Source organism: Larus michahellis, chromosome 2 (assembly GCF_964199755.1).
Source record: "Larus michahellis chromosome 2, bLarMic1.1, whole genome shotgun sequence".
NCBI classification, from domain to species: Eukaryota; Metazoa; Chordata; class Aves; order Charadriiformes; family Laridae; genus Larus; species Larus michahellis.
The window spans coordinates 52,402,659-52,427,196 of NC_133897.1; the positions used below are offsets into that span (position 1 = coordinate 52,402,659).

At 39.8% G+C, this 24,538-nt stretch overlaps 2 protein-coding genes across 12 annotated transcripts in view; one reads left to right on the top strand and one right to left on the bottom strand.

Annotated features, from left to right (window-relative positions):
* Positions 1 to 1,302: 1,302 nt before the first annotated feature.
* MLH1 (mutL homolog 1) lies at positions 1,303 to 18,924 on the top strand. The gene is made up of 19 exons (XM_074575407.1): positions 1,303 to 1,552; positions 1,977 to 2,067; positions 2,189 to 2,287; positions 3,248 to 3,321; positions 4,413 to 4,485; positions 5,618 to 5,709; positions 7,060 to 7,102; positions 7,684 to 7,772; positions 9,306 to 9,418; positions 10,002 to 10,095; positions 11,051 to 11,204; positions 11,944 to 12,302; positions 13,079 to 13,227; positions 14,923 to 15,031; positions 15,866 to 15,929; positions 16,476 to 16,640; positions 17,422 to 17,514; positions 17,900 to 18,013; positions 18,559 to 18,924. The coding sequence occupies exons 1-19, from the start codon at positions 1,446 to 1,448 to the stop codon at positions 18,724 to 18,726; spliced, it is 2,250 nt and encodes a 749-aa protein (XP_074431508.1). The 5' UTR covers positions 1,303 to 1,445; the 3' UTR covers positions 18,727 to 18,924.
* A 2,250-nt stretch (positions 18,925 to 21,174) lies between these two features.
* STARD3NL (STARD3 N-terminal like) overlaps positions 21,175 to 24,538 on the bottom strand; it is a 37,769-nt gene continuing 34,405 nt past the window's right edge. For 5 of the 11 annotated variants that reach the window (XM_074575408.1, XM_074575419.1, XM_074575416.1 and 2 more), the window contains 2 exons: positions 22,426 to 22,495; positions 21,175 to 21,663 (listed from right to left, as the gene is read on the bottom strand). In XM_074575408.1, the coding sequence (XP_074431509.1) occupies positions 22,443 to 22,495 (53 nt within the window). In that variant the 3' untranslated portion in view covers positions 21,175 to 21,663; positions 22,426 to 22,442. Of the gene's footprint in view, positions 22,496 to 24,538 lie in introns of all 11 variants that reach the window. The other 6 variants (XM_074575418.1, XM_074575417.1, XM_074575414.1 and 3 more) reach the window with 3 other exon arrangements.

Below are 24,538 nucleotides of genomic sequence, written 5' to 3' on the forward strand. Positions count from 1 at the left end.
GCGGAGAAAGCCAGAGCTCTGTGGGACAAGTGTCTTCAAAGCCCGGGAGACCCCAAAGCTCAAGGCTTCCTGACAAGTTTTAGCTATGCCACAAATAATGATCTGCTTTATACTGTTGAGCTATTCCTGAGCTTATAGCCTAACGACGTGTACTGTGATTGTACAGACATATATCGCAATGCGTACAGTGATCAGGGATATCCTGGAAAGCATATTGTGATTGGAGACATATCATGGAACACATGGAACACTCAGCCATAGAGTGCAGCATGTACTGCCATCGCAGACACACAGCACAGCCTGAACCACAAACACGTGCCACAGCGCTTACTGCAGTTACAGACACAGAATCATAGAACTGCCTAGGTTGGAAGGGACCTTTAAGATCATCAAGTCCCAACCATTAACCTAACGCTGACAAAAAGCTATCACTAAACCATGTCCCTAAGCACTACATCTACCTGTCTTTTAAATCCCTCCAGGGATGGTGACTCAACCACTTCCCCGGACAGCTTGTTCCAATGCTTGATAACCCCTTCTGTGAAGAATTTTTTCCTAATATCCAGTCTCAACCTCCCCTGACGCAACTTGAGGCCGCCTCCTCTTGTCCTATCACTTGTCACTTGGGAGAAGTGACCAGCCCGCACCTCTCTACACCCTCCTTTCAGGTAGGTGTAGAGAGCGATAAGGTCTCCCCTCAGCTTCCTTTTCTCCAGGCTGAACAACCCCAGCTCCCTCAGCCGCTCCTCACACGACTTGTTCTCTAGACCCCTCACACAGCTTCATTGTCCTTCTCTGGACCCGCTCCAGCACCTCAATGTCTTTGTTGTGGTGAGGGGCCCAAAACTGGACACGGTACGGCGAGGTGGGGCCTCACCAGTGCCGAGTACCGGGGGATGATCACTTCCCCAGTCCTGCTGCCCACACTGCTCCTGATACAGGCCAGGACGCCGTTGGCCTTCCTGGCCACCCGGGCACACTGCGGGCTCGTTCGCCCCACCTCTGCTGCCACCAGGCCGCAGCCTCGCCGCGTTACGACAGCGCCGTGCCTTACGTCGGAGCTTACGCCGCGCTGCAGCCCCGCGCGTGGCACCACCTCCCGCCGCCAGGCGGCGCGCGGCTCCCCACCCGCGCCTGGCCGCGCGCCCCTGCCCCGCCCCCGCGTCTCTCAGCCAATCGCAGCGCGGTCCCCTGATCCCACAGCCTTCCGCCCGCCCCCGTGTTTATTTTTGCCGCGGGAAGGCGGGAGGCCGTGTGATGGGCAGGGGCGTCGTCCAATGGGAGAGCCGCTCGCTTGAGGAGGCGGTGGGGGGCGGGGCGGCGAGCGGCGTTTTGGCGCGAGCGGGGCTCCGCGGCCTTGCTGCCCTCGGAGCCTGCCCGTCTCGGCCGCCATTTCCCGCCCCCTCCCGCCCCCTTCACCGGCCCGGGGTCCGGTCAGGGCACTGATGGCCGGCGTGATCCGGCGACTGGATGAAGCCGTGGTGAACCGCATCGCGGCCGGCGAGGTGATCCAGAGGCCGGCCAACGCCATCAAGGAGATGATCGAGAACTGGTGAGGCGGGGGAGCGCGCAGGTCGGGTGCTGGGTTTGAAGGTAAAGTCTGTGTGGGGTTAAAGCGTGCTGCCTGGGCTAAGTGTTCTGAGCTGCAGCAGCCGCGTGAAAGCCAGCGGCCCAGTCTGCAGCAGGTTTCGGTAATGGGGAGAGAAGGCCTGGCTCTTGGGCTAGGCACCTTCTTAATTTTTAAACTTCTGAAAAGTCTTCATTAATTGTTGTGGATGGTGACTTAGCATAATATATCCCTGTAGTTAGAAGAAAAAGGAAGGAGACAGTAAAGACTTACTTGAAACAATGAATTTCAATACGAGTAGCAAGTAGAAACAACTTATCACTTGTACGAGAAAAACTAAATTTAAAATCAAGGCTATGCGGTCCTTTATTCTCGCCCTGCTCTAAAATTACCTTCTTGATTTCTGCAGCTTGGATGCAAAATCTACGAGTATCCAGGTGGTAGTTAAAGAAGGTGGGCTGAAACTCATCCAGGTCCAAGATAACGGCTGTGGTATCAGAGTGAGTAAACAAAGTTGACAGTTGATGTTCCCTACTACCTTTTTAAATTTGTTTCAATTCGTAAATGTTTCTAATCTCAAAAAAACTTGGAAAGTGACTATTATTTGTCCCTTTCACATAGAAAGAAGATCTGGACATTGTATGTGAGAGATTTACTACGAGTAAACTGCAAAAATTTGAAGATTTGGCTAGTATTTCTACATACGGTTTTAGGGGCGAGGTAAGCTCTTTGTCAAGGTTTTGAAACTGTTGTTATCCTGCTGTAGCAGGGTTTACATACTGTCCCTTTCCCACTACTCTTTACAGAAGGTTCTGTTTTCTGAGAGAGTCTGCCGTGTGAATATAGTTCATAATACATTTCTGTGTCTTTCGAGATTAGATGGATGCCTAGGGAGAGGTATCTATTCTTTTTGCTTTCTGGAGTAAATTTTTTTTTTAATTTTTCCAAAAACCAAGGCATCTTTTGTCAAATGTTGCTTCAGGAACCTACAGGTAAAGGCAGTGAAAGGTTTGAGTGGAAGGTGAATCTTGATGTCAGACACTTAGCTAAATACAATACTTTAAATATTTGGAATGTACGCTTGTCTGCTTTTGCTATTAGTCAAATTTAGTATCTCTGATCCCTCTGATCCTACTTCTCCAGACTGTTGTAGACTATATCTAAACTTGTCTGAAAGAACAGTCCAGGAGTTCTGCTTTTCTCCTTCAGATGGTCAAGAAGATATATAAACGTGGCCCGTGTATACAGATCCTTTCATGTTCCAGAGAGTAGACTGCTTGAGTGCTCTCCTCATATGCTTTCAATATAATCAGCTCCACAGCCAGTGGAGTCTGGTCCTGAGGCTGGTTTCAGCAGGCTGTGTAGATGAGTGCGTTGAGGTTTCTTGGAAAACCATTGTAACCTAACTTCGTAATACTACCTACAGTCAGGAGAAGAACTTGGGCAGGGATGAGAAAGTAATGGCTAAAACCTTGCAGCTGTTTTTGTTAACATGAAAGAAAGAAAAATGCACAACTGTAATAACTTTGCAAATTTATTTTAGTTATGTTGCATTTTCTTTTAAGGGTTTTTGATAATTACTGGCAAGTGGTATATCAAAATTTAGTGATGCCGTTTAAAGCATGGACGGTCCTCTGGTCTCCAGAGCGAGGTTTACACAGATGCTTTCTCTTTCTCTAGGCACTGGCTAGCATCAGTCATGTTGCCCATGTTACGGTAACAACTAAAACAGCTGATGCAAAGTGTGCATACAGGTATGCTACCTATTATCCAAGTGACTTCTGCGGCATGTAATAATGAACAGATGTACCTAATTCTCTTTTCAGTGCTCTTATTAAGGAGTAGGCATGGGGTAAGAAATTATGTGTTTCTAGGGTAGTTATAAAAAAGACCCAGAATGTGAGAAAACATAGTTTAAGTGATTTTTAGTCCAGACTGTAAAGGTAAGCTTTAGCTAAACAATGTATTTTATAAGTTGGGGCTAGGGGAAGCTTAAAGGGAATTCTACTTTGGCAGCCAGTGTAGGGTGAACTTTTACCTTTTTCTCCGTTACAGGATAAAATGATGCATATGCACAGTCAGCATATATTGCAAATTTCATAAGTCTCTGAGCACAGGAACTCGCAGCTTAGTTTGCCTATTATTCTGAAAACTTACTGTAAATATAAGCAAGCCTAATACATTAATTTCTCAACTACTTTTAAGAAAAAGAAGGGGTGAAAAAAAAGGAAAGCTTTGCATCTTGATTTTTCAAAAGATTGTGTGGCTATGGTCTTTCTTGCATTAAGTATGTAGGGTATATGAGAGGGCAACAAAAGTATGCCCTTTGAAATTATGCATCTGTATAACTTGCTGAAAGACCTAATTGGGTCAGAAATCTCTTATGCTCAGAATCCTGTTATAGCCAAAAAGGAAAGAGGTTTTATACGTAAAGTCAAGATTTTCTTACTAGTATAGCTGAAGTGTAAATTCTAGTGGAAGAATTTTTATTAGTTCAGGTCTGGCTATTAAAGAAAGATAAAATACAGTAATCCTGCCCCTACAGGAAAAGTCTCAGTAATACAATTTCAAAACATATATTCCACTATCTTCCCCCTTTTTCTCTGCTGTTATTCCCATTGTGCCACTGTCCCTCTGGGTCCTAAGGTCAATGAAGACTGTTTTCCTTTAGCAGAAAGGTGGTGGCGGGGGGTGTGTTGCTGCCAATTGTCAGTGTCACAGGTTGTTTGCTGGGAAGAGCGTGATGATGATGGGATTGCTTTTGTCCTCTCCCTTCTGTCATCATCTGTCTGTATCTGCTCCCCTGTAAATCTAGATGTCTGACAACTTTTTATTTTCTGCCTAGAGCTACTTACAGTGATGGAAAAATTAAAGCCCCTCCAAAACCCTGTGCTGGAAATCAAGGAACCCAGATCACGGTGGGTTTTTGTGCCTGTTCTCCCTTGTCCCTTTTCTGTTCCCTGGTCATTACGCTTGCACCACTTAGTGGTATGTGTTACATTGTAAGGTACATGACAGTATCACCTTGTAGAATATTTTCCAAATGATGTTGTTGTGTGGTTTTGTTTTGTTTTCTTCACCAAAGGCAGCAAGGTAAATTTCAGAAGATCCTCTTTTGTGGTTGGTTTTTTTTCATTTTTTTTGTGTTTTTTTTTTTTTCCATCTGAGGGTGGCATAGCCACTTACTGTCAGAAATATTTCATAATCCTTCTGGACTGCTGAAAGCCTTAATGGACAGTTAGGGATACAAGAAGGTCAGAACATGGAGGAGTGGTCTACGTTGCATGAGCCGGAGCGGGAAGATGAGGGCTGGCACAGGAAACTGCAGAACTGTTGCTTGTTTTTCAATCGTATCTTTCGTCGATTATACCGAGATTTGAATGTGGGTTGGGATTAGGATTGGCATTAGGATTATGAAGGATAACGAGCTCAGAATGGGAAGGAGTTGTCAGTGAAGGGGGGTGGAAAGTGGAAGCATGTCCTTGGGAGTCAGCAGGTGTGAGTTTGTCTTGCAGTGGGAGCATAAACCCAGCAAACTTCACATGTCAATGTTCAGGATAATGTGTCTTAAAAAAGAAGCTGAACTTTGAATTTGTGCCTTTCTCAGTATAGCAGAAAAATAATTGGCCTATTGTTTAAGTAAATAGTGAAAATGAACGGTTCAAGCTGCTGTTTTAATGACATTAACAGCCTTGATTGCAGCAACTGTTTTAACATTTATTTGCATTTTATTAAAACATGGTGTAATCAAGGGATCCATTGTTATCTGCTGTGGAAAGTATTTAACTTTCACTGAAAAGTGAGCTGTAGAGTTGTTGTTATTGGTAAAAATACTGATGTACCAAAATACTTGAAAACATACATTTCTCTGGAGTTGCATTTTGTAAGGTGAACCTAAGCAGGTAAGGAATAAATTGAATGTTGAACCTCCATAAACTAAAATATTCACATAAAATTCTGTAGTACCTATTAAGAAGATGGATTTAGATTAATTACGTAGTAAGAGGAGATTTTTAAAATTATCTTTAATTGTTATCTTTTTCTCTGTAGGTTGAAGATCTCTTTTACAATGTAAATACAAGGAGAAAAGCTTTAAAAAATCCAAATGAAGAATATGCCAAAATACTAGAAGTTGTTAGCAGGTAAACCGAAAAAGGGGACTCCAATGTTTTATACTGCCATGGGGAGTACTGGGGTTTTTCAGAGGGACTGGCATATGTGTGTTTGGTATCATTTTTTTGTTTTTGTTTTTTTTTAACTATTTGTTAATGTGCAGTGTCAGAGAACCATCCAATTTGATACACTGTTTCTCCTCTGGATTTTCTATATCCAGTCTATGACTATTATCAGTAAGAATTCCAGCAAACAAAGGGTGATAGGCTTGAATGAGCGAACTCTCAATGAACTTGAGCTGAATAGAATCCAAGTGGAAACTGTGCAGGAGCATTGAGATTTGGCTGAATATGAAAAAGCTGAATGGTGATATCATGGCCTCAAAAAAAAAAAAATCTTAAAAAATTCACGTTAGCTGCCAGATCTTCCCTTTCTGGGTCCCTTTGTTGCATCTTTTGTCATGTGCATTGGCTTTGTAAGCAGGATCTACACAATTTAACCAAAAAAAAATGCTTTACACTTTCAGTAAACAAAAGCTAGCAAAGAGTAGCAAGAATGTATGCTAAGTGTTAGCCTGCCCCCCAAATGAGCTATGTTAGAGTCTTTACTGGCCAGGCAGACTTCAGCCAGGAGGTGAAGGGTTAGGTCCCGCTGCTCCGTAGAACAGGCAGCTCTGAAGCCTTGATGAGTTACAGGCTTCCAGCTCATTGTGGGTTGGTTTTTTTTTTCCCCATTAGGATTTTACATCTTTTCATTTTGTTTTGTTTTTTTTTTTCCCTATTGAATTTTTGAATTACTAACTGTCCTGGTCACAACAGTCTAACCTCTGTCTGCATTTTAACATTTCTTATCTCGCAAGGTTGTACTGTGTGTTCTTTCTCACAACTTAGCAACTTTCCTAAAAGTTTGAGCCAGGGTTATGCAGCTGTAGTGCATCAGAACTTGGCCCTGGGATCACAGGCAGCTGAACCATCTGGGTAGGGGAAGTTAGAAGGGCGAGCCAGCCATTTTTTCAGATCCGTCTCCATAGTAGTTGATACTTGATTCTGTTATACTGGGGAGGTTTTGCAGTTCTTCTGGTTAAACCAGTACAATGAAACTGAACTAAATGAAACTTCTATAGAGGTTGATTAATTTTTTTTTTTGAGAAATAAGTAAGCTGATCCTTGAATTTCATATACTTACAGGTGAGTTATAAATAGAAAACATTTATTTTTATAGCTGTTTAGTCTACAAAAGCTTGGTTTGGCTAAAGTCATGTTACTGCGTAACAGGAAATTAAATTATTTGCCCCCATTACCAGCTGCTTCTCAGCATTCAGGGAAAATAACCTTTCGTTTTTGCACATACTGCACTCTTACGTTTACCTGTTTTTTCAGGTATGCCATCCATAACTCAGGCATCAGCTTTTCGGTTAAAAAGGTATGTAAATAAAGTGTTTATAACTCACCGTGTATATGTATGTGTATACCTGCAAATGCCAGAAAACTTGCACTGCATCTTTTGCAATGGGAATAGTGTGTCGAGCCTTCCCTTGTACTGAAATGTTGACATGTACGTTGATGCAGTTTGGATGGACAACACACTAGCTAAAAGTAAACAAGACAAAAATATATTTGTCAGGAGTTTGGAGTTTTCTGTGTGGTCAACATTTTGTTTTACCTTTATGAGCTGTTTCATCTTATGAGAGTCTGGTTACTGTGTGAAAGAGGATGGGGTAGAGTACCTTTGTTCTGTGGCATTCTTGGTAATTATTTACTGAACTGCTTATATTCCTCACTTTCAAAGATGGAGTTACTAGCCCGAGTGGGTCTGCTGTGATCTAGACAATCTTGGAATCCTGTGCCATTTACCATCTATTGCTTTTCTGAACACAAATAAGTAAATAGTAATTGATGTTATGTCTCATGCCTCTTTTAGAAATTTTATTGTTAAGTTCAGCGTCTTTCTAAAACTTCAGCCAGAACTGTGAATTGATTGATACTAACTTCTGCTCTCTTTAGCAAGGTGATACTGTGTCAGATGTCAGAACCTTATCAAACGCCTCAACAGTGGACAACATTAGGTCCATCTTTGGAAATGCTGTTAGCAGGTATGTCGATGTCAAGTTTCCTTTTGATGTGAAGTTTTCTAGTAAATCGCTTTTTCTTTTCTCTTTTAAAGAACATGGTCTGTGCTAACTTTTCCTGCTTCCTTCAAGGTGAATTGCAGAGAAGAGGGAGTGTTGCAATAATAAAGCTCTCCGTTGCCTTGTAGAGTGTGACTTTTTTTCAGTATATTGAAGGAAAGAGGGAAGGTGCAAAGCTGTTCCTTTTAATGCGCTAAAAGGGAATCATCTGCTTGTAACTTTCTGTGTGCTCTTTTAAAAAGAGCAAGCTGTACCTATGTTCTCTACGAGTTCCTAGTCTCTTCCTATGCCGTGAAAATCTTGCCACAGTCTGCTATCTGATAAATTTTGAAGTTTCCTCAAATTCGTTTTTCTGAAATCTTTTGGTTTAATATTTTGACGAAAGCTATGTTAACTGAGGCTGAATAAACCTGGCAGAGAAGCTGGGGAAAAAAAATCAATCCTCTTTTGAAAATGTATCTGCTGCTTTAGGAAAAAGTCTCTCTTTATAAGACATTCAGCTGTGAAGAATTCATCGAATGGACGTGTGGAATGGATTTGTTCCACTAATACTTGGGCGTCAATTTGATTTGGATACTAAAATCACACTTCATGTGTAAGGAGTGTAACTTTTAGTACATGGAAACACCTTTATGAAACACAGCAAACTAGAGAGGCTGTTTAGTGATGAAGTTTGCATTGTTGTTTGTATTTCTTTGTTATGCTTTTTTTTTTTGTCTGCTACTAATGCTTGTTTGATACAGTTTTTCCTTGGTACTGTTCTGAATAAATTACCCATTTCAAGTTAAATGTTTTGATCAGATGTTTTGAAGTCAGACTTCTATTTCACCCAATTTCAGAGGGTGTTTAGTCTAGCTTGTTATTTCAATTTAAAAAACAAACACAAATAAAAAATGGTACTCAGTATATGTTGACATTGCTTTGGAAATAAATAGCTCATAAGCCTTTTGTATGTTAACTTTAGAAGTTGGCGTAATGCCTTGTTAGAGAGTTGTGCTCACCAACTACCAGGATGGATTAATAAATCATGAAAATTATAAAAACTATTATGAAAATTGTTAATGTTAGGATCTGATGCATGAGCAAGAAAAAAAGTGTTTATGTTTTTATAACTTCTTAACAGCCCACCAATAAATATTAGACTGGCAAAAGTGGACAGAGTAGGAGGAAAAGGAATGTTCTTCCTTGGCTGCCGACAACTCTGAGGTGTCCTTGTCTATCACTGTCAGTGACTTGAGCAGTGAAATGCATATTAGAATTATCAATAGATCGTTATAATATTATGGATACTGTGGTAAGTTAAACAATGCAGTTCAGGTTAAATTAATTTTTGTGACTTGGCAATGAATGTTTGAACTCTAAGATAATTCTAATGTTTTCGTTAACTGTGATGTAAATAGAATATAGAACAATATATGGCTACCTGTGAGTAACTATTTGAAATTTGCAGCAACAGAAGAGTTAATTTTTTGTGTGTTTCTGTCAACCTGTCAATAGAGAACTGATAGAAGTGGACTGTGAAGATGCAAGTCTGGCCTTTAATCTGAAAGGCTACATCACAAATGCAAACTACTCCGTGAAGAAATGTATATTTTTACTCTTCATAAACCGTAAGTTTAAAAAAAAAAAAGCAGCATGTTGTACAGTCACATGTTTCTTACACAATAATCAGGACAAAACTTTTTGAAGAACTACAAAATGTATGAGCATTCTTAAAAGCATTGAAGAATAAATATTACAGTTAACTGTAGGTTAAAGTGTTTTTCTGTTTGTAATGTGCATCACGTTTTGCACTCTAAATAGTAGAAGGCAGCTAAGATTGGGCCTAAAGAAAATTCAGCTTGAGGAGTATCGAGGTTATGATTGGGTCCTGCCAACTTATGCAGCGTGGTCTCCCATTCTGTAGCAACATTGGCGTGGGATGCCAATGACTTGACTGTATGATATAATGAAAAGGTAGTCTGGTTATTTCAGTATTTGTGGGGAAAAAAATGCTTCTAAATATAAAACATACTAAGAAGATATTGCCTATTCCTGGTTTTATATGAAGAATAAATAGAGGGGAGAAATGGGTATAATAGATGCCCTTTGAAGATACGAAGCGTGAAGATGTTGGTCTGAAGGAGTAGTTGGGCGCTGTGCAGTGTATTTCAGTGGGGCTCTTCAAAAATAGCGTTTTCTTCTGTGTTTCAGATCGATTGGTAGAGTCAGCCGCTTTGCGGAAAGCCATAGAAACTGTGTATGCTGCTTATTTGCCCAAAAGTACGCATCCATTCCTATACTTAAGGTAAAGTAATAGGAAGAAGTAGCTTTTTAATGCTATCTTGTAGGATATAGCTAGGGTGAGTGGGTTTAGAAGGACATTTGTGCTCTTGATAGTAGCATTAAGCATTGCACTGAGGTATTTAATTGCCAGACAGGAGATAATTAAATGAGATTAAAGAAGTCTCAAGAAGACAGGCCTTATTTTCAGAAGTAGTGAGTGTCTGTAGTTTCAGCTTAAGTCCTGTCATATTATGGATGCTCTTCACTTAAGAGAATGGGTTACGCCAGGAATACAGCAGAGCATCTTAAGACCAGTCAGATCACTTATTCCAAACTCATTGCTGGGATTTATATTTGTATCTGTAACTTTAACAGTTACTGTTCTTGGTATACTAACGCAACAAAAAGAAGTGAAATGAACTGCATACTGCTTACAGGAAATAAATAATTTTCTAAAGTAATGGCAAAAATTGAACAGAAACTGTCCTTTAAAAATTGGAGAATATGACATAGAGTGGAAAACTTGGCTTTGTAATTGCTAAGGAACTGAATCTTGCCATTCACCAGTGAAACTTCCTGATATCCAGTGTTTTCTAACAATAAAGTTCTTCTAATTGAATTCCTGCTTGGGAATATTGCTAAATGACAAGCCATCGGAAGTCATTAACTCATGAGATGCTGCAAGTAAAAGGTATTTCTAAAAATTGTTTTCTAGTAGTACAGTGGAGAATTTGGTTTAAGCTTAGCTGCGTAAGCTGAGTTTTGGTGAGTTTGGAATAGACTTCTTCAGAGTAATTATTTTTTAATACACTACAGTCAGATTTGTTTGGTGTAACTTCAGCAGGTTTCAGGACTGTTTTGGCTTCTCTGCATGCAGTAATGGCCCTAAGTCTGACAAATTTTGTAATGAACCAATTTGTGCCCTTTCTGCCATCCATGGGGAACTTTAGGTTAAGTTCTTTGAACATGTTTTCCAGCCTGGAAATAGCCCCCCAGAATGTAGATGTGAATGTGCACCCTACAAAACATGAGGTCCATTTCCTTCATGAAGATAGTATTCTAGAGCGTGTGCAACAACATGTCGAGAGCAAATTATTGGGCTCTAATTCTTCAAGGATGTACTTCACTCAGGTGAGAATATATGTTTCAAATGACCACAGCTCTGCACTATTTTAACTGTTGTGGATACATTTACTCAGTTCAGTAGTACAATTTATGCAGTGATTGATAGTCATCAGTGTTGTAGCTTGAGGTCTTTCCTCTGTTTCAGGGATGAAATTGCCTTAATATACCAGTGTTAACAATGTGGCAGTGAACTTACTGGAGAAAAAGTGCATGAAAACATTTTACATAACTTTCCGTCAAGTATCTGTTCAGTCTCTTTTTTTTTTTTTTATTTTACAAGTATATTAGCCTTCACATGTGGTAAATTGTTTTTATTCTGCCTTGGTTTATGTGAAATGCAGGTGTCTGAGGAAATTGATTGTTCTATGTATTGGACAACACTTTGGATTTAATCTAAACGAAAAAATCAGGGAAGAGGTTTCCTAATCTCTCTTTATATAGAGCATAGTATATGAATTATGATATTTAAAAAAAAAAACTCTGTGCTTTTTTACATCAAAGATTTTCTCAGAGACAAGGGAATGCTAACTAATGATTTTACTAACTGCCAAGATGGTGACGTTCATGCTATGTGCCTAACAAGTGCAAAGTTGGCAGCCTGTTTAGGCAGTTGATGCTGTTGTAGGGCTTGAAAGTTACTTGCTGCTGAGCAGTAAGATGCTGTGAGAAATGTGGCTCATCTTTGTGTTTGTTTTTTTTTTTCTTGTTCAATCTCTTCTCTTTACTTCCCCATATCTGAACAAAGACGTTGCTTCCAGGGGCTGACTGCTCTTCCAGCGAGGTTGTAAAATCAGCAGGAAACTCCTCTGCGGTTACCAAAGGAACCGGTGATAAAGTTTACGCCCATCAGATGGTCCGCACTGATTCCCGAGAGCAGAAATTGGATGCTTTTCTTCAGCCAGTGAACAACCCCTTGAGTACAGGCCCCACCGAAGGGACGATGGAGGTTAATGCAGGACCTCCGGAGGGTGCGGTCAGGCCGCAGGATGCTGAAATGGAAGACATCAGTGATATAGTTGAAATGGCTGATGTTCAGGAGGACACGGCAATGCCTGGGGGGCTGAATGACAGTGGACGCTTGTCTCCTGAGGCAGTGCCTCCTCGGTAAGTCTCATCTTTCCTGAGGTCGTGCAAGGCTACCTATTTATTTCATGGCATGTCCCTGAAAGTGAAGATTTTTCTGATCTCTTTAGACTTCTGCTTTTTCAGAAGGAAAAATTTTCCTAGAATAACTTTCCATGGCATTTTATTGACAAATTAAATTCCATCTGTGAACTGTAAATTACATAACTTGTGATTTTTGTAACTGGAATGCAATTTCCTTGCATGCTGCGAGGCAGGAAGCAGTATAAATAATGATACTAACTTTAGTTTAGGGATACTGGTCTGTCTGTCTTTGGAGGCCCTTCTTTTGTGGGAGGATAGAAACTACATCACTGAATTTTGCAGACATCACCCTAGTAAAGATAGAAGTGCTGTAATCTTTTCATGGCTCATGCAGGAGCTGTTATGAGAGGCTAGAGTCTTCTGAGGGAACCTTGTTTCCTGCCCCCCTCCCAGTATTACAGAAAACTGATCATTAGAAATCTCAACACTTTTTTGATGTGTCCTTTAGAAGCCGATTTGCTTGATGCTTAAACAACAGATGTCTGATGTGATTGGTATTAGAAAGTCGTAAATTCTCTTATGAACTATCTTTTCCTAATAGAATATGCCTTGGAAGTAAAATGAAACAGTTTTTTTTTTCTGGGAAGCTTTGGGAGACTTTCTGTGTTTCCTGGGTTAATGCACAGCATGTGAATTGAGCATCCCATCTGTTGGTGTGTTTTTCCTAAGTGATAGGAGAATTGAACTTAATTCCTTTTGCTTTGGTATTGCAGAAAGAGACCACGGGAAGACACGGACGTAGAAATGGAGAAAGATGACACCAGAAAGGACATGACTGCTGCCTGCACCCCTAGAAGAAGAATTATCAACTTGACCAGTGTGTTGACTCTCCAGGAGGAAATCAGTAACCAGGCACATGCAAGTAAGCAAGCCTTTTGCTTCTCAAGATTATTGTTATTCCACCAACTAAATATGATTGTTTGAACTGCTGAAGAAAAAGATATTTAAAAGGTGGCCCGGTCAGTTCACTGTGCCGCTACGCGAGCTTTTAACAAAAAAGCTTGGTAAACATCCAGGGACAAACTTTGAACAGGCAGGTGCCATACTGAGCCACGGTGGAGGCTAAAGTTATAAAAACTTTCGTGCATCTTGTTAGTTGTGTTACGCATTTTAAATAGTTTGCAAACCTTAACTTGCATCATAAGTAATAACACTATAAAATCACAGCTTGAGAAGCTATCTTATTTTGTAATTTTCGAATAGAAATGGCAGCTATGATACGGCCATTGCAAAAATTTTGCTTAGTCGCATGATTGTAAAGTAGACTGTGACAGGCTTGATAATTATCGTTTTTTATTTACCGCTTTTGCTTTTCATGCGTATCTGTTCCACTTACATGAAATGATGACACTGCTGAAATACTATTCTCTCCTCTGGTAAGAGTTGTTTTAGAAAAAGGTAACAGGTTTACAGTTCTTCCTAGGGTTGTTTCCCTCTTGCCTCTTTGTTGCCTTCAGAGTCACATAACCCGTATTATTCAGTTAGTGTAAACATTCTGGGGGTTTTGTTGAATTTATTTTGATTTTTCTGGTAGTAACAACTGTGGATGCTCCATAGCTAAAATGGCTAGACTAACAGACATCTGTAATAAATAACTCTTATATAAAATTGCTAAAAATCTTGATCTTTAGAAAGCATGTACTTGAGCTTTACTTGTGCTCGAGAGAAGTTTTGCATTAGGCTGGTAAGTCTGAGCTGGTAATTCCACATCTGGCTGTCACTGTTTAAATACTGAAATCAGAGAATTGTCCCTGAGCCATAAAACGTCCAAAAATGTCTCCAAATACATGGTAGAACTTGTGCAGGTGTCTTGTCTTCACATGTGTAAGAAATACCAACAGGAGACCTTTGCAAGAAAAAAACCACTCTTCTCGCAATATTGTATTCCTTTGGAAAAGGTATCAGTGGAATTTGGGTAGCGTAGTGCTTTGTACATGCTGTGCCTGCAGTGCCAAGCTCCTGTAACGAAGCTGCTCCCAAGGACTGCAACTAGTGACGCTTTTTTGTGTGGAATGCCTAGAACAAACTCTTATTAAGGAATCTGAATTCTTGTACTTCTTTTTTAAATATATATATATAAATGAGAAGGCTAGAAACTTATTTTTGGAGAGATAAATAAATAAATTATGGACCTGCTCTATCACACTTTTAGACTTTAATCTGAGAATGCTAGATCTTGTTGCAAAGTTGGTTTACATCTGCGGTTTCCTTTGTGTGTCTGTGTTCCCTTATCTATCTCCTGTGGCTGGAAATGAATTTTGAAAGGCTGTTCAAGGCAAACAGATTTATTTTTTTTTTATTTGCATTTGTATTTTAACTGTTCACACTTATGCTTTAATATATATAAGTGTATGAACACAAATGATTAATATTTCAAAACATGTGGATAAGTAGTTGTACAGGCCTGTAAGAAGAAGTAGGAGTGTAGTAGTGACTGAACAGTGATCTGACACTTTAACGCTAAAAAGACACAAACCACTCAACTAAATAAATTTGCAGGGTTGCAAATATGAAATTATATCCTTCTGTTTCTTCCCCACCCCCTCAATTGTTTCAGGTCTTCAGGAGATGCTACACGATCACTCATTTGTTGGCTGTGTCAGTCCTCAGTGGGCCCTGGCCCAGTATCAGACAAAACTGTATCTTCTCAATACAACAAAACTCAGGTAAAGCAGCTGTTGGACTTGTTGGCAGTTGACATAAGTACCAATTACGAAGCTGATTAGAAGAAGGAAGGAAATGACAGGAAAAACAACATCGTTTTGTTGTCTATCTGAAAAGCCACGAGGCTAAAGATTAAGCAATCAGTTCAGAACAGTGGAAGCCAGTCTAGCATGCTTGGGAAAAGTTGCAGGGAATCAGTGTAATTAAAATGCCAGCTACTGTATCGTGTGCTCGCGGACTGGGAGAAGGGAAAGACATTTTATTGGCTTCATGATCATCTACAGCAGCAACTGGTCTATGGCATGCTGTATAAAGATGAGCAAGCAGAGGCTTCAGAAAAGTCAGGTAAAGTGTTGTATCCACTTGGGTTAAGAGAAGCTGCAGGGCATGAGCGTAACACAAAGTTTGTATTATTGCTTATGCAGCCTCACAGGGCCAGCTACGTAAATTGTGAAACAAATAAGAGAATGTACTTAAGATAGACATGTCTGTCAACTTCTAAGCTCCGATGCATTTCGTGCAGTACAGCGAAGGAGTAAAGAGGTTGAAATATAAGGTATTACTTGGGAATAAATTGATAGCGGCTGCGTGCTTGTGTATGTAACACTTCTGCACCAGTGTGGCTCATATCAGAAACCAAGAAACAGATTTAACTGTAAACATCTAGATAGTGGGTGTGAATCTTTAACTAAACAGTTTAAGTAAGATCTTTGTTAATATGAATGGATATTCGTGTCTCATTTTTTCCAAGATGACCCTTGCTTTCCCCTTTTAATTATGGTAACTTGGAGGTGTGTGATCCTGTCCGTATAACTAATTTTTGTACTTCAATTTAGCCAAGAACTCTTCTACCAGATACTTATTTATGACTTTGCAAACTTTGGAGTCTTAAGGTTGTCTGTAAGTATAACTTTACATTATATCCTATATAAAAAGATATATTTTTTTATTTACTTACCATAAGCCTGTCCTTTCAGACAAATGTATAGTTTTACAGTTTGGTCTCTTCCCCACTATAACAGTGATGTTTCGTTTCTTTTACAGTAAGAATAAAACGTAGAAAACTCCCTGTTAGTAATTTTGTAGCTACTACTGTAAGCTGTCATCCTGGCTGCTTGCTATTAGTGTCACTTCTAGATATTCACCAATTCTTGCTGTTGCTCATTACATTGGGACAAATAGTTAATTTAAATACACAAACAATCAGGAATACAATATTGATTGCTAGTGTTTATTCTGTCAATATCACAGCACTTTCCAGGACTGTGGAGTACAGAGTTTTGTATCAGAAATTCATGCTTCTTAGGCTGGTTAAGATAAGCAGAACTGTTTGCTCTGCAGGCCAGAAACAGTATATTGCTATTAGTTTATATGTGAGGGAAGAAGTTATGGATTTCCAACAGAGCGTGTTGATCATTTAACAACACTTGCCTTCTCTGTTTTCAGGAGCCAGCTCCTTTATATGAGCTTTCAATGCTTGCTTTAGAGGATCCTGAAAGCGGCTGGACAGAAGAAGACGGCCCAAAAGAAGGGCTTGCTGAGTACATTGTGGAGTTTCTGAAAAAGAAGACTGAAATGCTGAAAGATTATTTTTCTCTTGAAATTGATGAGGTGACTGCAGCTGTTACTTCTGACAGTAAATGAATGGTGGACTTCGCATTGTTAGATTTACGGTTGGACTCGATCTTAAAAGTCTTTTCCAACCTAAATGATTGTGTGTTTTGGTAACAGAGAACCACAGTAGTTTGCTTGCAGTACTTAGTAAGAACTAGCTCCAGTAAGATTTGGGTGGTTTACCCCTTTCATTAAAAATCCTCAAGACTTAACGCTGCTTTTAGAAGGGCACTACACAAAAGAAGTTTATATTTAATTAGTTACTAAATAAAATAATTTAGTTATTGCTTCCATAACTAGAATGCAGATTTCTTGTCCAACAAGGTGTGCAGCTTAACCAGCTCTTTAGCTAGGCAGGGCTACAGCATCGCTGTTGTTCTCAGTGTTGTCTTTTTTTGTGTGTGTGTGTGGCCTAATGCATCCCTTACTCCATACAAAACCGAACAGCTTCATCAAGCATCACATAACCCAGACTATTCACTCGGATGCTCACCTGGGAAGTGGGATCTGTGTAGTCAGTGGTTAGAGGTAGAGGAGGAGGTTGAATTCAGGCCTTCCTGAGCTGGGTGGCTTAAATCCAGGCCTCATGAAGTTAAATACCAACACTAACCTCCTACTGCAATGTCTGCCTGGCATCGGGCTTTAAGAACTTGTAACTTTAGATACCCCTAAGGCTCACTAAATTTGCTAAGAATCAGTCTTACAACATGCAACAGTTTTGGTGCATTTACTGCAAGAATGAACAGTCTTTTACTGAAGCAACAGTGTTGCCTTGCAGGAAGGAAACCTCATTGGGTTACCGCTGCTGATAGACAACTACGTTCCGCCGCTGGAAGGACTGCCTATGTTTATCCTTCGCTTGGCCACAGAGGTATATTCTCAACGATTTTATGCAATCGCAAATGACTTTTTCTATTTAGGAAAGAATGAAGTGAATCAAATTAATTCATCAGCAGCTGCAAAGGAAAGGCTGGAGTTGGATAAATGTACTGTTACGTGCTGCTGACGCTTTTGCTGTGGTTACTGATGAGTTGTGCTTTGCTTTTGCATTCATAACTACTGATTGAATGAGAATATATTTTTTATATGAAAGCCTCCATTTCTGCCTTTTTTTATTGTTCTACACTTTTACCTTATCAGCACAAAAACGACCAAGACATTATTACGACTTTTCCATATTAAGAATCCCTAGCAAGTCTGACTGCTACACAAATTCTATTAAATGATTCTTTTTTTCTTTTTTTTTCTTTTAACAGGTAAACTGGGATGAAGAGAAGGAGTGTTTTGAAAGCCTAAGTAAAGAATTAGCTATGTTCTACTCCATTAGAAAGCAATATATAATAGATGAAGCCAACCAGACAAACTCTCAGGTACAAGAATATGTAACCAGTCCTATGATCAAACTAACACCACACAGTAAAGTTCTTTTTCAACTACAGATTTCTAGTCCCAACTCTGCTTTCAGTGAAGTGACTCAAGTAGCAGTGGGACAAGATTCTGAAAGACTGTGGCTTAAATTTTCTGAAGTTTTATATGTATTAAGAGAAGCTTTTAACTTTTGGTATTACAGGGTATTTAGAGGCCAAGGACTCTTGGAATACTTTGTATTGAGTTTGGGATGTATTTTTTAACCTGTTGAGCTATGATAAATTCCTCCAGAAGAATAAGGATGCAGATAGACACAAGCAGACTGTATTTTTAGTTTAAGTTAATCTGCGTAATCATTCAGTTAAGTTGGCGCATTCTGCAAGTGACTTTCCAGAGCTTAAAATTAACTTGAATGTTTAGAATGAACTTTTCTAATACTAGCACAATTTTACAATTGCTGGAGTCTTACCTAAGTTTCTTAAGGCATGCTGTCCTCTAGAAAAAATAGAATTTCAGTTTGTCCTTTTTTTTTTTTTCTGTATTTTAGAATGAAGACTCTGACTCTGGTTCAACAACATGGAAATGGACTGTGGAACATGTGCTTTACAAAGCTTTTAGGACTCATCTTTTACCTCCTAAACACTTCACAGAAGATGGCAACATTTTGCAGCTTGCTAACCTGCCTGACCTCTATAAAGTTTTTGAGAGATGCTGAGCAAGAAGTTATTAGAGACTGGTGCATATTTAAAAAACATTCATGCTACGTTCTGTTTTACTTAAAGGATAAAGCTGGAATCTTGATGGAGGAAAGAAAGAGGGGATTTAATACCATACTAACATGGTAGCAAATGGTCTGTTTTCCTTCTGTTGATCAAAGAATAAAAAGAATTGTTTTATCTACGTCTAAACCCAACTGAAGTTTCTAAAATGAAGTCTCCACTTATGCTTCGAATCTCACTATTCAACAATATGCTGATAGAGTACGCAATGACACCTAGCTCAGGGTATCAGTTTGGCCAACAGCTTGCTGGGTTTGGGGGGGGGTTGGGTTTTTTCCTTTCTGATTCTTCATTCAAATCTGCTTCTTGAAACAAGACTCGCTTCAAAACTGTTTTTCAAGACCAATAAAAAGACCTGTAAAAGAAAACCCAACAACAAACATGGATGTGCCAAAGGGAGTAATTTCCTTGGCAAACTACCTGTGTATGAAAACAGGGCATCTCATTTAACTCAATATACAAAGAACCTGAAAAAAACATGGTTTATGGAGAGGCTTGCAAAATCTTTACCTTACATTTGCCATACAGTTATTTGTGTTTGGTATAACAAAACGCCTCCACCCCACAAAATGATTTTCTGTCGCTCGTGCATATGCCTTGTTCTGCTTTACAGGTAATGATTTTGTATTAATCTCCTTTTCCTAATTTTTCTGAGTACTGAACTGCAGGAGGAAGCAGGCACAGAGAACAGGTTGCATCTCTTAAATTTCCAGAGGAATTCCATATTGCAGACTGAGGAAGGTGTTCAAATGAAGTCACGCACCTAGATGAAGTTCATAGGTCTGATGGAATTTTTCAAATCCTATCCCAGATGCATTTTTCTAATTTGAGTTTAATACTTGGTTTAATACTTGCTGGAACATTCCAGCATTTTAAATTACAGATGTTAATTTATTTTTTTCTACTAATGATTTATTCTTACCTGCATCCTCTGAAACAGAAGAACACTTGTATGTCTGAAGTGACTTGATCCTGGCTTATTTTTTTTTTTTCATCCAGCAGTCACAGAAGAGAATTTTAGAACTAGCATACTAAAGCCAATGTAATGTAGCCACTTAGTGCATTCACTGTATGTTGATCTTCAGTGTGAAGGAAGACAGACTGCCTCATCTTTTAGTTGTACACTTACTTAATTTGCAGAACTGTTATTTGGAGCAAAAAGGCAGGTGATGATTTTATTGTTAAAGCTCGATACCAATTAAGGTGAACTAAAATAGCTGTGAAAATATTCTCAAAAGATATGCTTAAATGTAGCTCATGCAGATTACAATAGCATAATTCTCATCTCCATCTCTTCCCCTCCTTTCCCCTTGTACTGCCCCCGGAATGGTCTTTATTCTGTGCTGTAGCCTCACCTCCAACAGGACAGCTAAGCAAGTGATGATGTTTGTGACTCGGGCCCACTTTTAATAAATGATCTCCCAGCCTACCTGCTATGTCTCATACCCAAAGCTTAAAACATAAATGAAATCCTGCATCCACACAGCCCTAAACAGCGCTGAACACAGGTATCCATCTGCAATTTCCGGGCCTCATCAAGCTCATGGCTGAGAGTTTGACAGCTGCAAAGCCCCTGCTGCTAGTTTATTGATGAGACTGAATAAGGGGAATCCAATGCACGTTTTAAAGCTTTCAGGACTGGCTTTCGGGTTGTGCTTTTAGTGGAAATATCTTGTAAACTGAAAGAGTCACTACTGCTTCAAGGAAAAGCTGTGACTGGAAGAGACAGACAACCGCATATCCCGTCTTCTACCCACTATGCTTCTGTTCCACAGCAGTGCAAATATCACAAAGCAATATATTCCATCTGCCCGAGTTACCATGTGAAGAATATGTTGGTATTTAGTATTTGCTGTGCGGGTTGCTAATGAAACCAAATAGCTCTATAAGGAAAGCAGCAACACTTACACTTTCCTCTTTAGGTAGGAATTAGGTGTTAACCAAAAAGTTTTTTGATCAAGCATCGGTTAACACTTAAAATCTCTATCTATCTGAGAATACATATCTTATACATACACACCTAAACTGAACTTATGAGTCCTCGATCGACTCCCTTCCTTTCACTACTGAGCTAACACCAGTGTTAGCCAAGGCTCACTGAATCCAGTTTCCTCCTTGAACCTGAAGAACATCCACCACCAGTGCAGCAGCGGGAACTAAGTTATTTCAAAAAGCTCCTTGCATCCTCTTGATAATCATATGCAACAGAGAAATGATGTTCCGCTACAACTAATGCTGCATCCCTACAAGCAGACAAACAGCGCTAGAACATGTTTTGCACAAAAGCGGTGCAAACTGGAATCCGCATTACCCCACAAGAAATAAAGGAGTGGTACATGTGGATTTTTAGTTGATAAAGCAACAAACTACCATAATGCATTACACATGTTTTAACATTTTTATTTTAGAAAGTGAACATATCCATTAAAAAAGAAAATGCATGGAGTTAAAAAAAGTAAACATAAAACTAATGACAAATTTGCAATAACATAAAATAAATTTACCTAGTGAGTCCCAACAATCATTAAATATACTTCCACCATAGAGAAGTTTTACTTCATTATATTACCGGTCTCTTGATTAGGTACACAAGACAACACTTTCCAGTAATTACGTAGTCATTAGAAGATCAACTTCAGGAATCACTGAATAATAAAATACATCATGGACAAGTATTTTCATACCACCTGGGAGGCAACCTAATATACATATGTCACCAAGGTACATCTTTGTGAGGTATTACAGTACATGGGAACCATTCCCTTTGCTTTCTAATGAACAAATTCTCCTGTCAGCAGCTCCACCAGCAAGTCAGCCACAGACTCTGTTGCCAGTTTCCAAACCCCAACAACTTCCCTCAAGAGATTTTCTCTCTGTAACAGATGACACAGGTCAGGATGAATGAAGACGTGGGTCAAGAAAACAGGTATTGAAAACGGGGAGGCTGAAAAGAAAAGGTCATCCAGTCTTCCAGAGGAGCAACAGAAGATTTCAAATCAGAGGCTTCAGCTTCTCAAGAGCATTGAATACCTCCCCTAGCTTGAGCTTTGCCATGTGTGGTGAAGTGAAATGCACGGGGCAAGATAATTCCAAAAGTAAATAAAGTAATTTCCAAAATAAGGAAATCATGTCTTATATTTAACCAAATTACACTACATTTTAAGACGCAGCTGCTCCAATGTAACCCATTTGTAGTATTTGAACAGACTAAGGAGGGGAAATACCAAAGTAGTTTTGTCCATGCAATCTTCAAGATGAATATATTTTTCCCAGACTTAAACTAGAAGAAAAACTCTTCCTAGCACTCTTGCATTGCCATCTCCAAAGAAGTATCTCTCCCCACTTCCAAAAAAGGAGCTTTTACACATCTGGTCCACCACTGTCCTTTCCAGGACAGACAACAAGTAAATGCTGGAGGTGCTCCAGCCCCAGACTGCAGCCTTTTATACTGTACTCCGGAACATCGCTCTCAGACCCCTGGGCCCAGGTTAACCAGCACTCTCAAGAGCCCGTCAGGATTTCCTTTTGAAGGTAGCAAGCAAAGACAGACAGACTGGGTTCAAATTACTTGGGAAGGAACCAATAAGAAAAAAAGTATTTTTAGGAATATTCAGGTTCTATACAAAGGAATTTACCTGCTTTGTCATATTTGCTATACAACTGGTTTTTCACTGTCTTGTTTTTCTTCAGAGTCTTCATCAGATCCTGAAAAGGAAGACAAGAATGCTATTATATCAGTTGACAGAAGAAGGAAAAAGGAAAAAAAGCAGACCACCACTGGTAATGGCTTATCAAAAGGCAATTCAAAGCAACTATTTCCCATAAAAATATTTTCTTTTTATTTTACATGCCTTATCTTTTTGGATGTTTCACATGGAAGGTGTTTTTTAACAGTTACTAACGCCAAAACCCAACCCTGGGATCATTCTTTGAAACAGCTACCCTGTCAGCAGATTCAGTTCGCAAGCGCTTCAAGTTTTCACTACAACACACTCAGGACAATCAACTCCACATTTTCTCTATAACAAGCAGATTCTCCCCCTTGCTACATTCTACTCTTTGGAAGACAACTTCAGAAGGCACTTTCAAAGCACCCATAAATACAGAAATTTGTAAAGCAGTATCTAGAGTTCTGTCAAAAGACCATCCCACCCTAAGCCAGAAACTAAACAGCTCCCTCTGCCTCTCCCTGCCCAGTTCTCTTCTCCTCATCGCCCTGCCTGCTCTCAGCTCTCTGCTGTGACAATGCCCTGGAAGGTCCCAGAAAGAAAGCTTAGCAGGTCACAGGGCTGCGTGCCCAGGGACACAAAGAATAGCATACCTGCCTTTCATTTTGAAGCTCAAATTGTACAGGAACTGTAGAAACTTATTCTTTCAAGGCTGATTTTCCACTTGCTACCTCCAGAATGATAACTTGGCAACCAAGTCTAATGCTGAAGATGAAGGGTCAACCCACATAAAGAAGTGGATGGAAAAGGGTATGGCCCTGGACATGTGCATCTTCAAGGAAGACATAAAAAGGTAACTATGCCGAAAATACCAACAGAGCTGTTTTAAATGTCACCTCCCAACAGCAAAGATTTGTTTTTAGACATGTTGCCATGTCAGCAGAGGGGTTTATTCTCCTCTGCACAATCATGGGGAGTAGTTTATCTCTAAATATTTTTCCAATCAATATGTAAGGCAAATTGACCAAAAATTGCTGTCTTAGAGCAATCCCTAGTTTGTCTTATCTGAAAGAAATGCACAATTTGGAAAAAAAAAAATTAATTGTGAGTTATTTTTACTGTACATCATCTATCAGTTTCAGAATACTTTGTGACTACCAGTATGTGTGTTGTAATTCAAACGTATTCATTTGACTGTTTCTTCCGCTTCTCGTATCCATAAAAGGTGCTTAAACAAATGTACTTGGCAGTTAGGGCCGACTAGGAGAAGGCACATGAGCTGTCACTGAAACCCAGGTGACGAGGAGCCATTCGGTAAGCTGAAAGCAATGGCACAGTCATATACCTGTAGTCGCCACACGCATGCCGGGGCACGACAGCTCACTGCACATGCAACACTGACCCAGCCAAACTGCCAAGGAAAACCTGTTAGCTCCTCTTACGCTTCCTCTCACACTGTCTATTCTATTGCCAAAAAAATCCCAGGCTGAATCCAGTATAATCCTACCATTTTTCCTCAAGACAGACTCACAGCTTTAGCTAAAAAACATTTTCACTGCGAATTGTTAGTTATACTCGACATTGTCTTAATGCTTTGTCACCCCTAGATGGGGCTCTACGTCATCCATTACGCCAAGATGCTCAGCAACCACGGGGACAGCCGTTAAACAGAAACGGATCACCAACAGGTATAACTCTGTAATGCAAGGCAGGCAAACGTATCTGTAGCAATTAGCAGATATTAATATTTTAAATATATTGCATAGTACAGCACACTGAAGAAGAGATTTACATTTTAGGGGAAAAAGACTGCCACAGGATTTGGGGGTTCACACTGCATCCTCAAATAACTCAAATCCACTCAACCCTTCAAAAAATTACTCGTCCTTGAAACGCCTGCAAACACATTCTTAAATCTCGCATATTTCCATTTATTTTTTGGCTTACCCGGCTCACACCTCCACAAGAACAAAGCACATGATATGCAGAGTTAAGATGTAATTAACACTTGCCCTCAGTTTAATACACCCACACAGCTAGCCTTTTTACACAGAGAGGGCTTTCTCTTTTTGTTACGAGA

Coding starts and splice junctions, on each gene's coding strand:
- MLH1 (XM_074575407.1), top strand. CDS start 1,446: ATGGCCGGCGTGATCCGGCGACTGGATGAAGCCGTGGTGAACCGCATC. Junction 1,553..1,976: donor AAGGAGATGATCGAGAACTG/GTGAGGCGGGGG, acceptor TGATTTCTGCAG/CTTGGATGCAAAATCTACGA. Junction 2,068..2,188: donor ATAACGGCTGTGGTATCAGA/GTGAGTAAACAA, acceptor CCTTTCACATAG/AAAGAAGATCTGGACATTGT.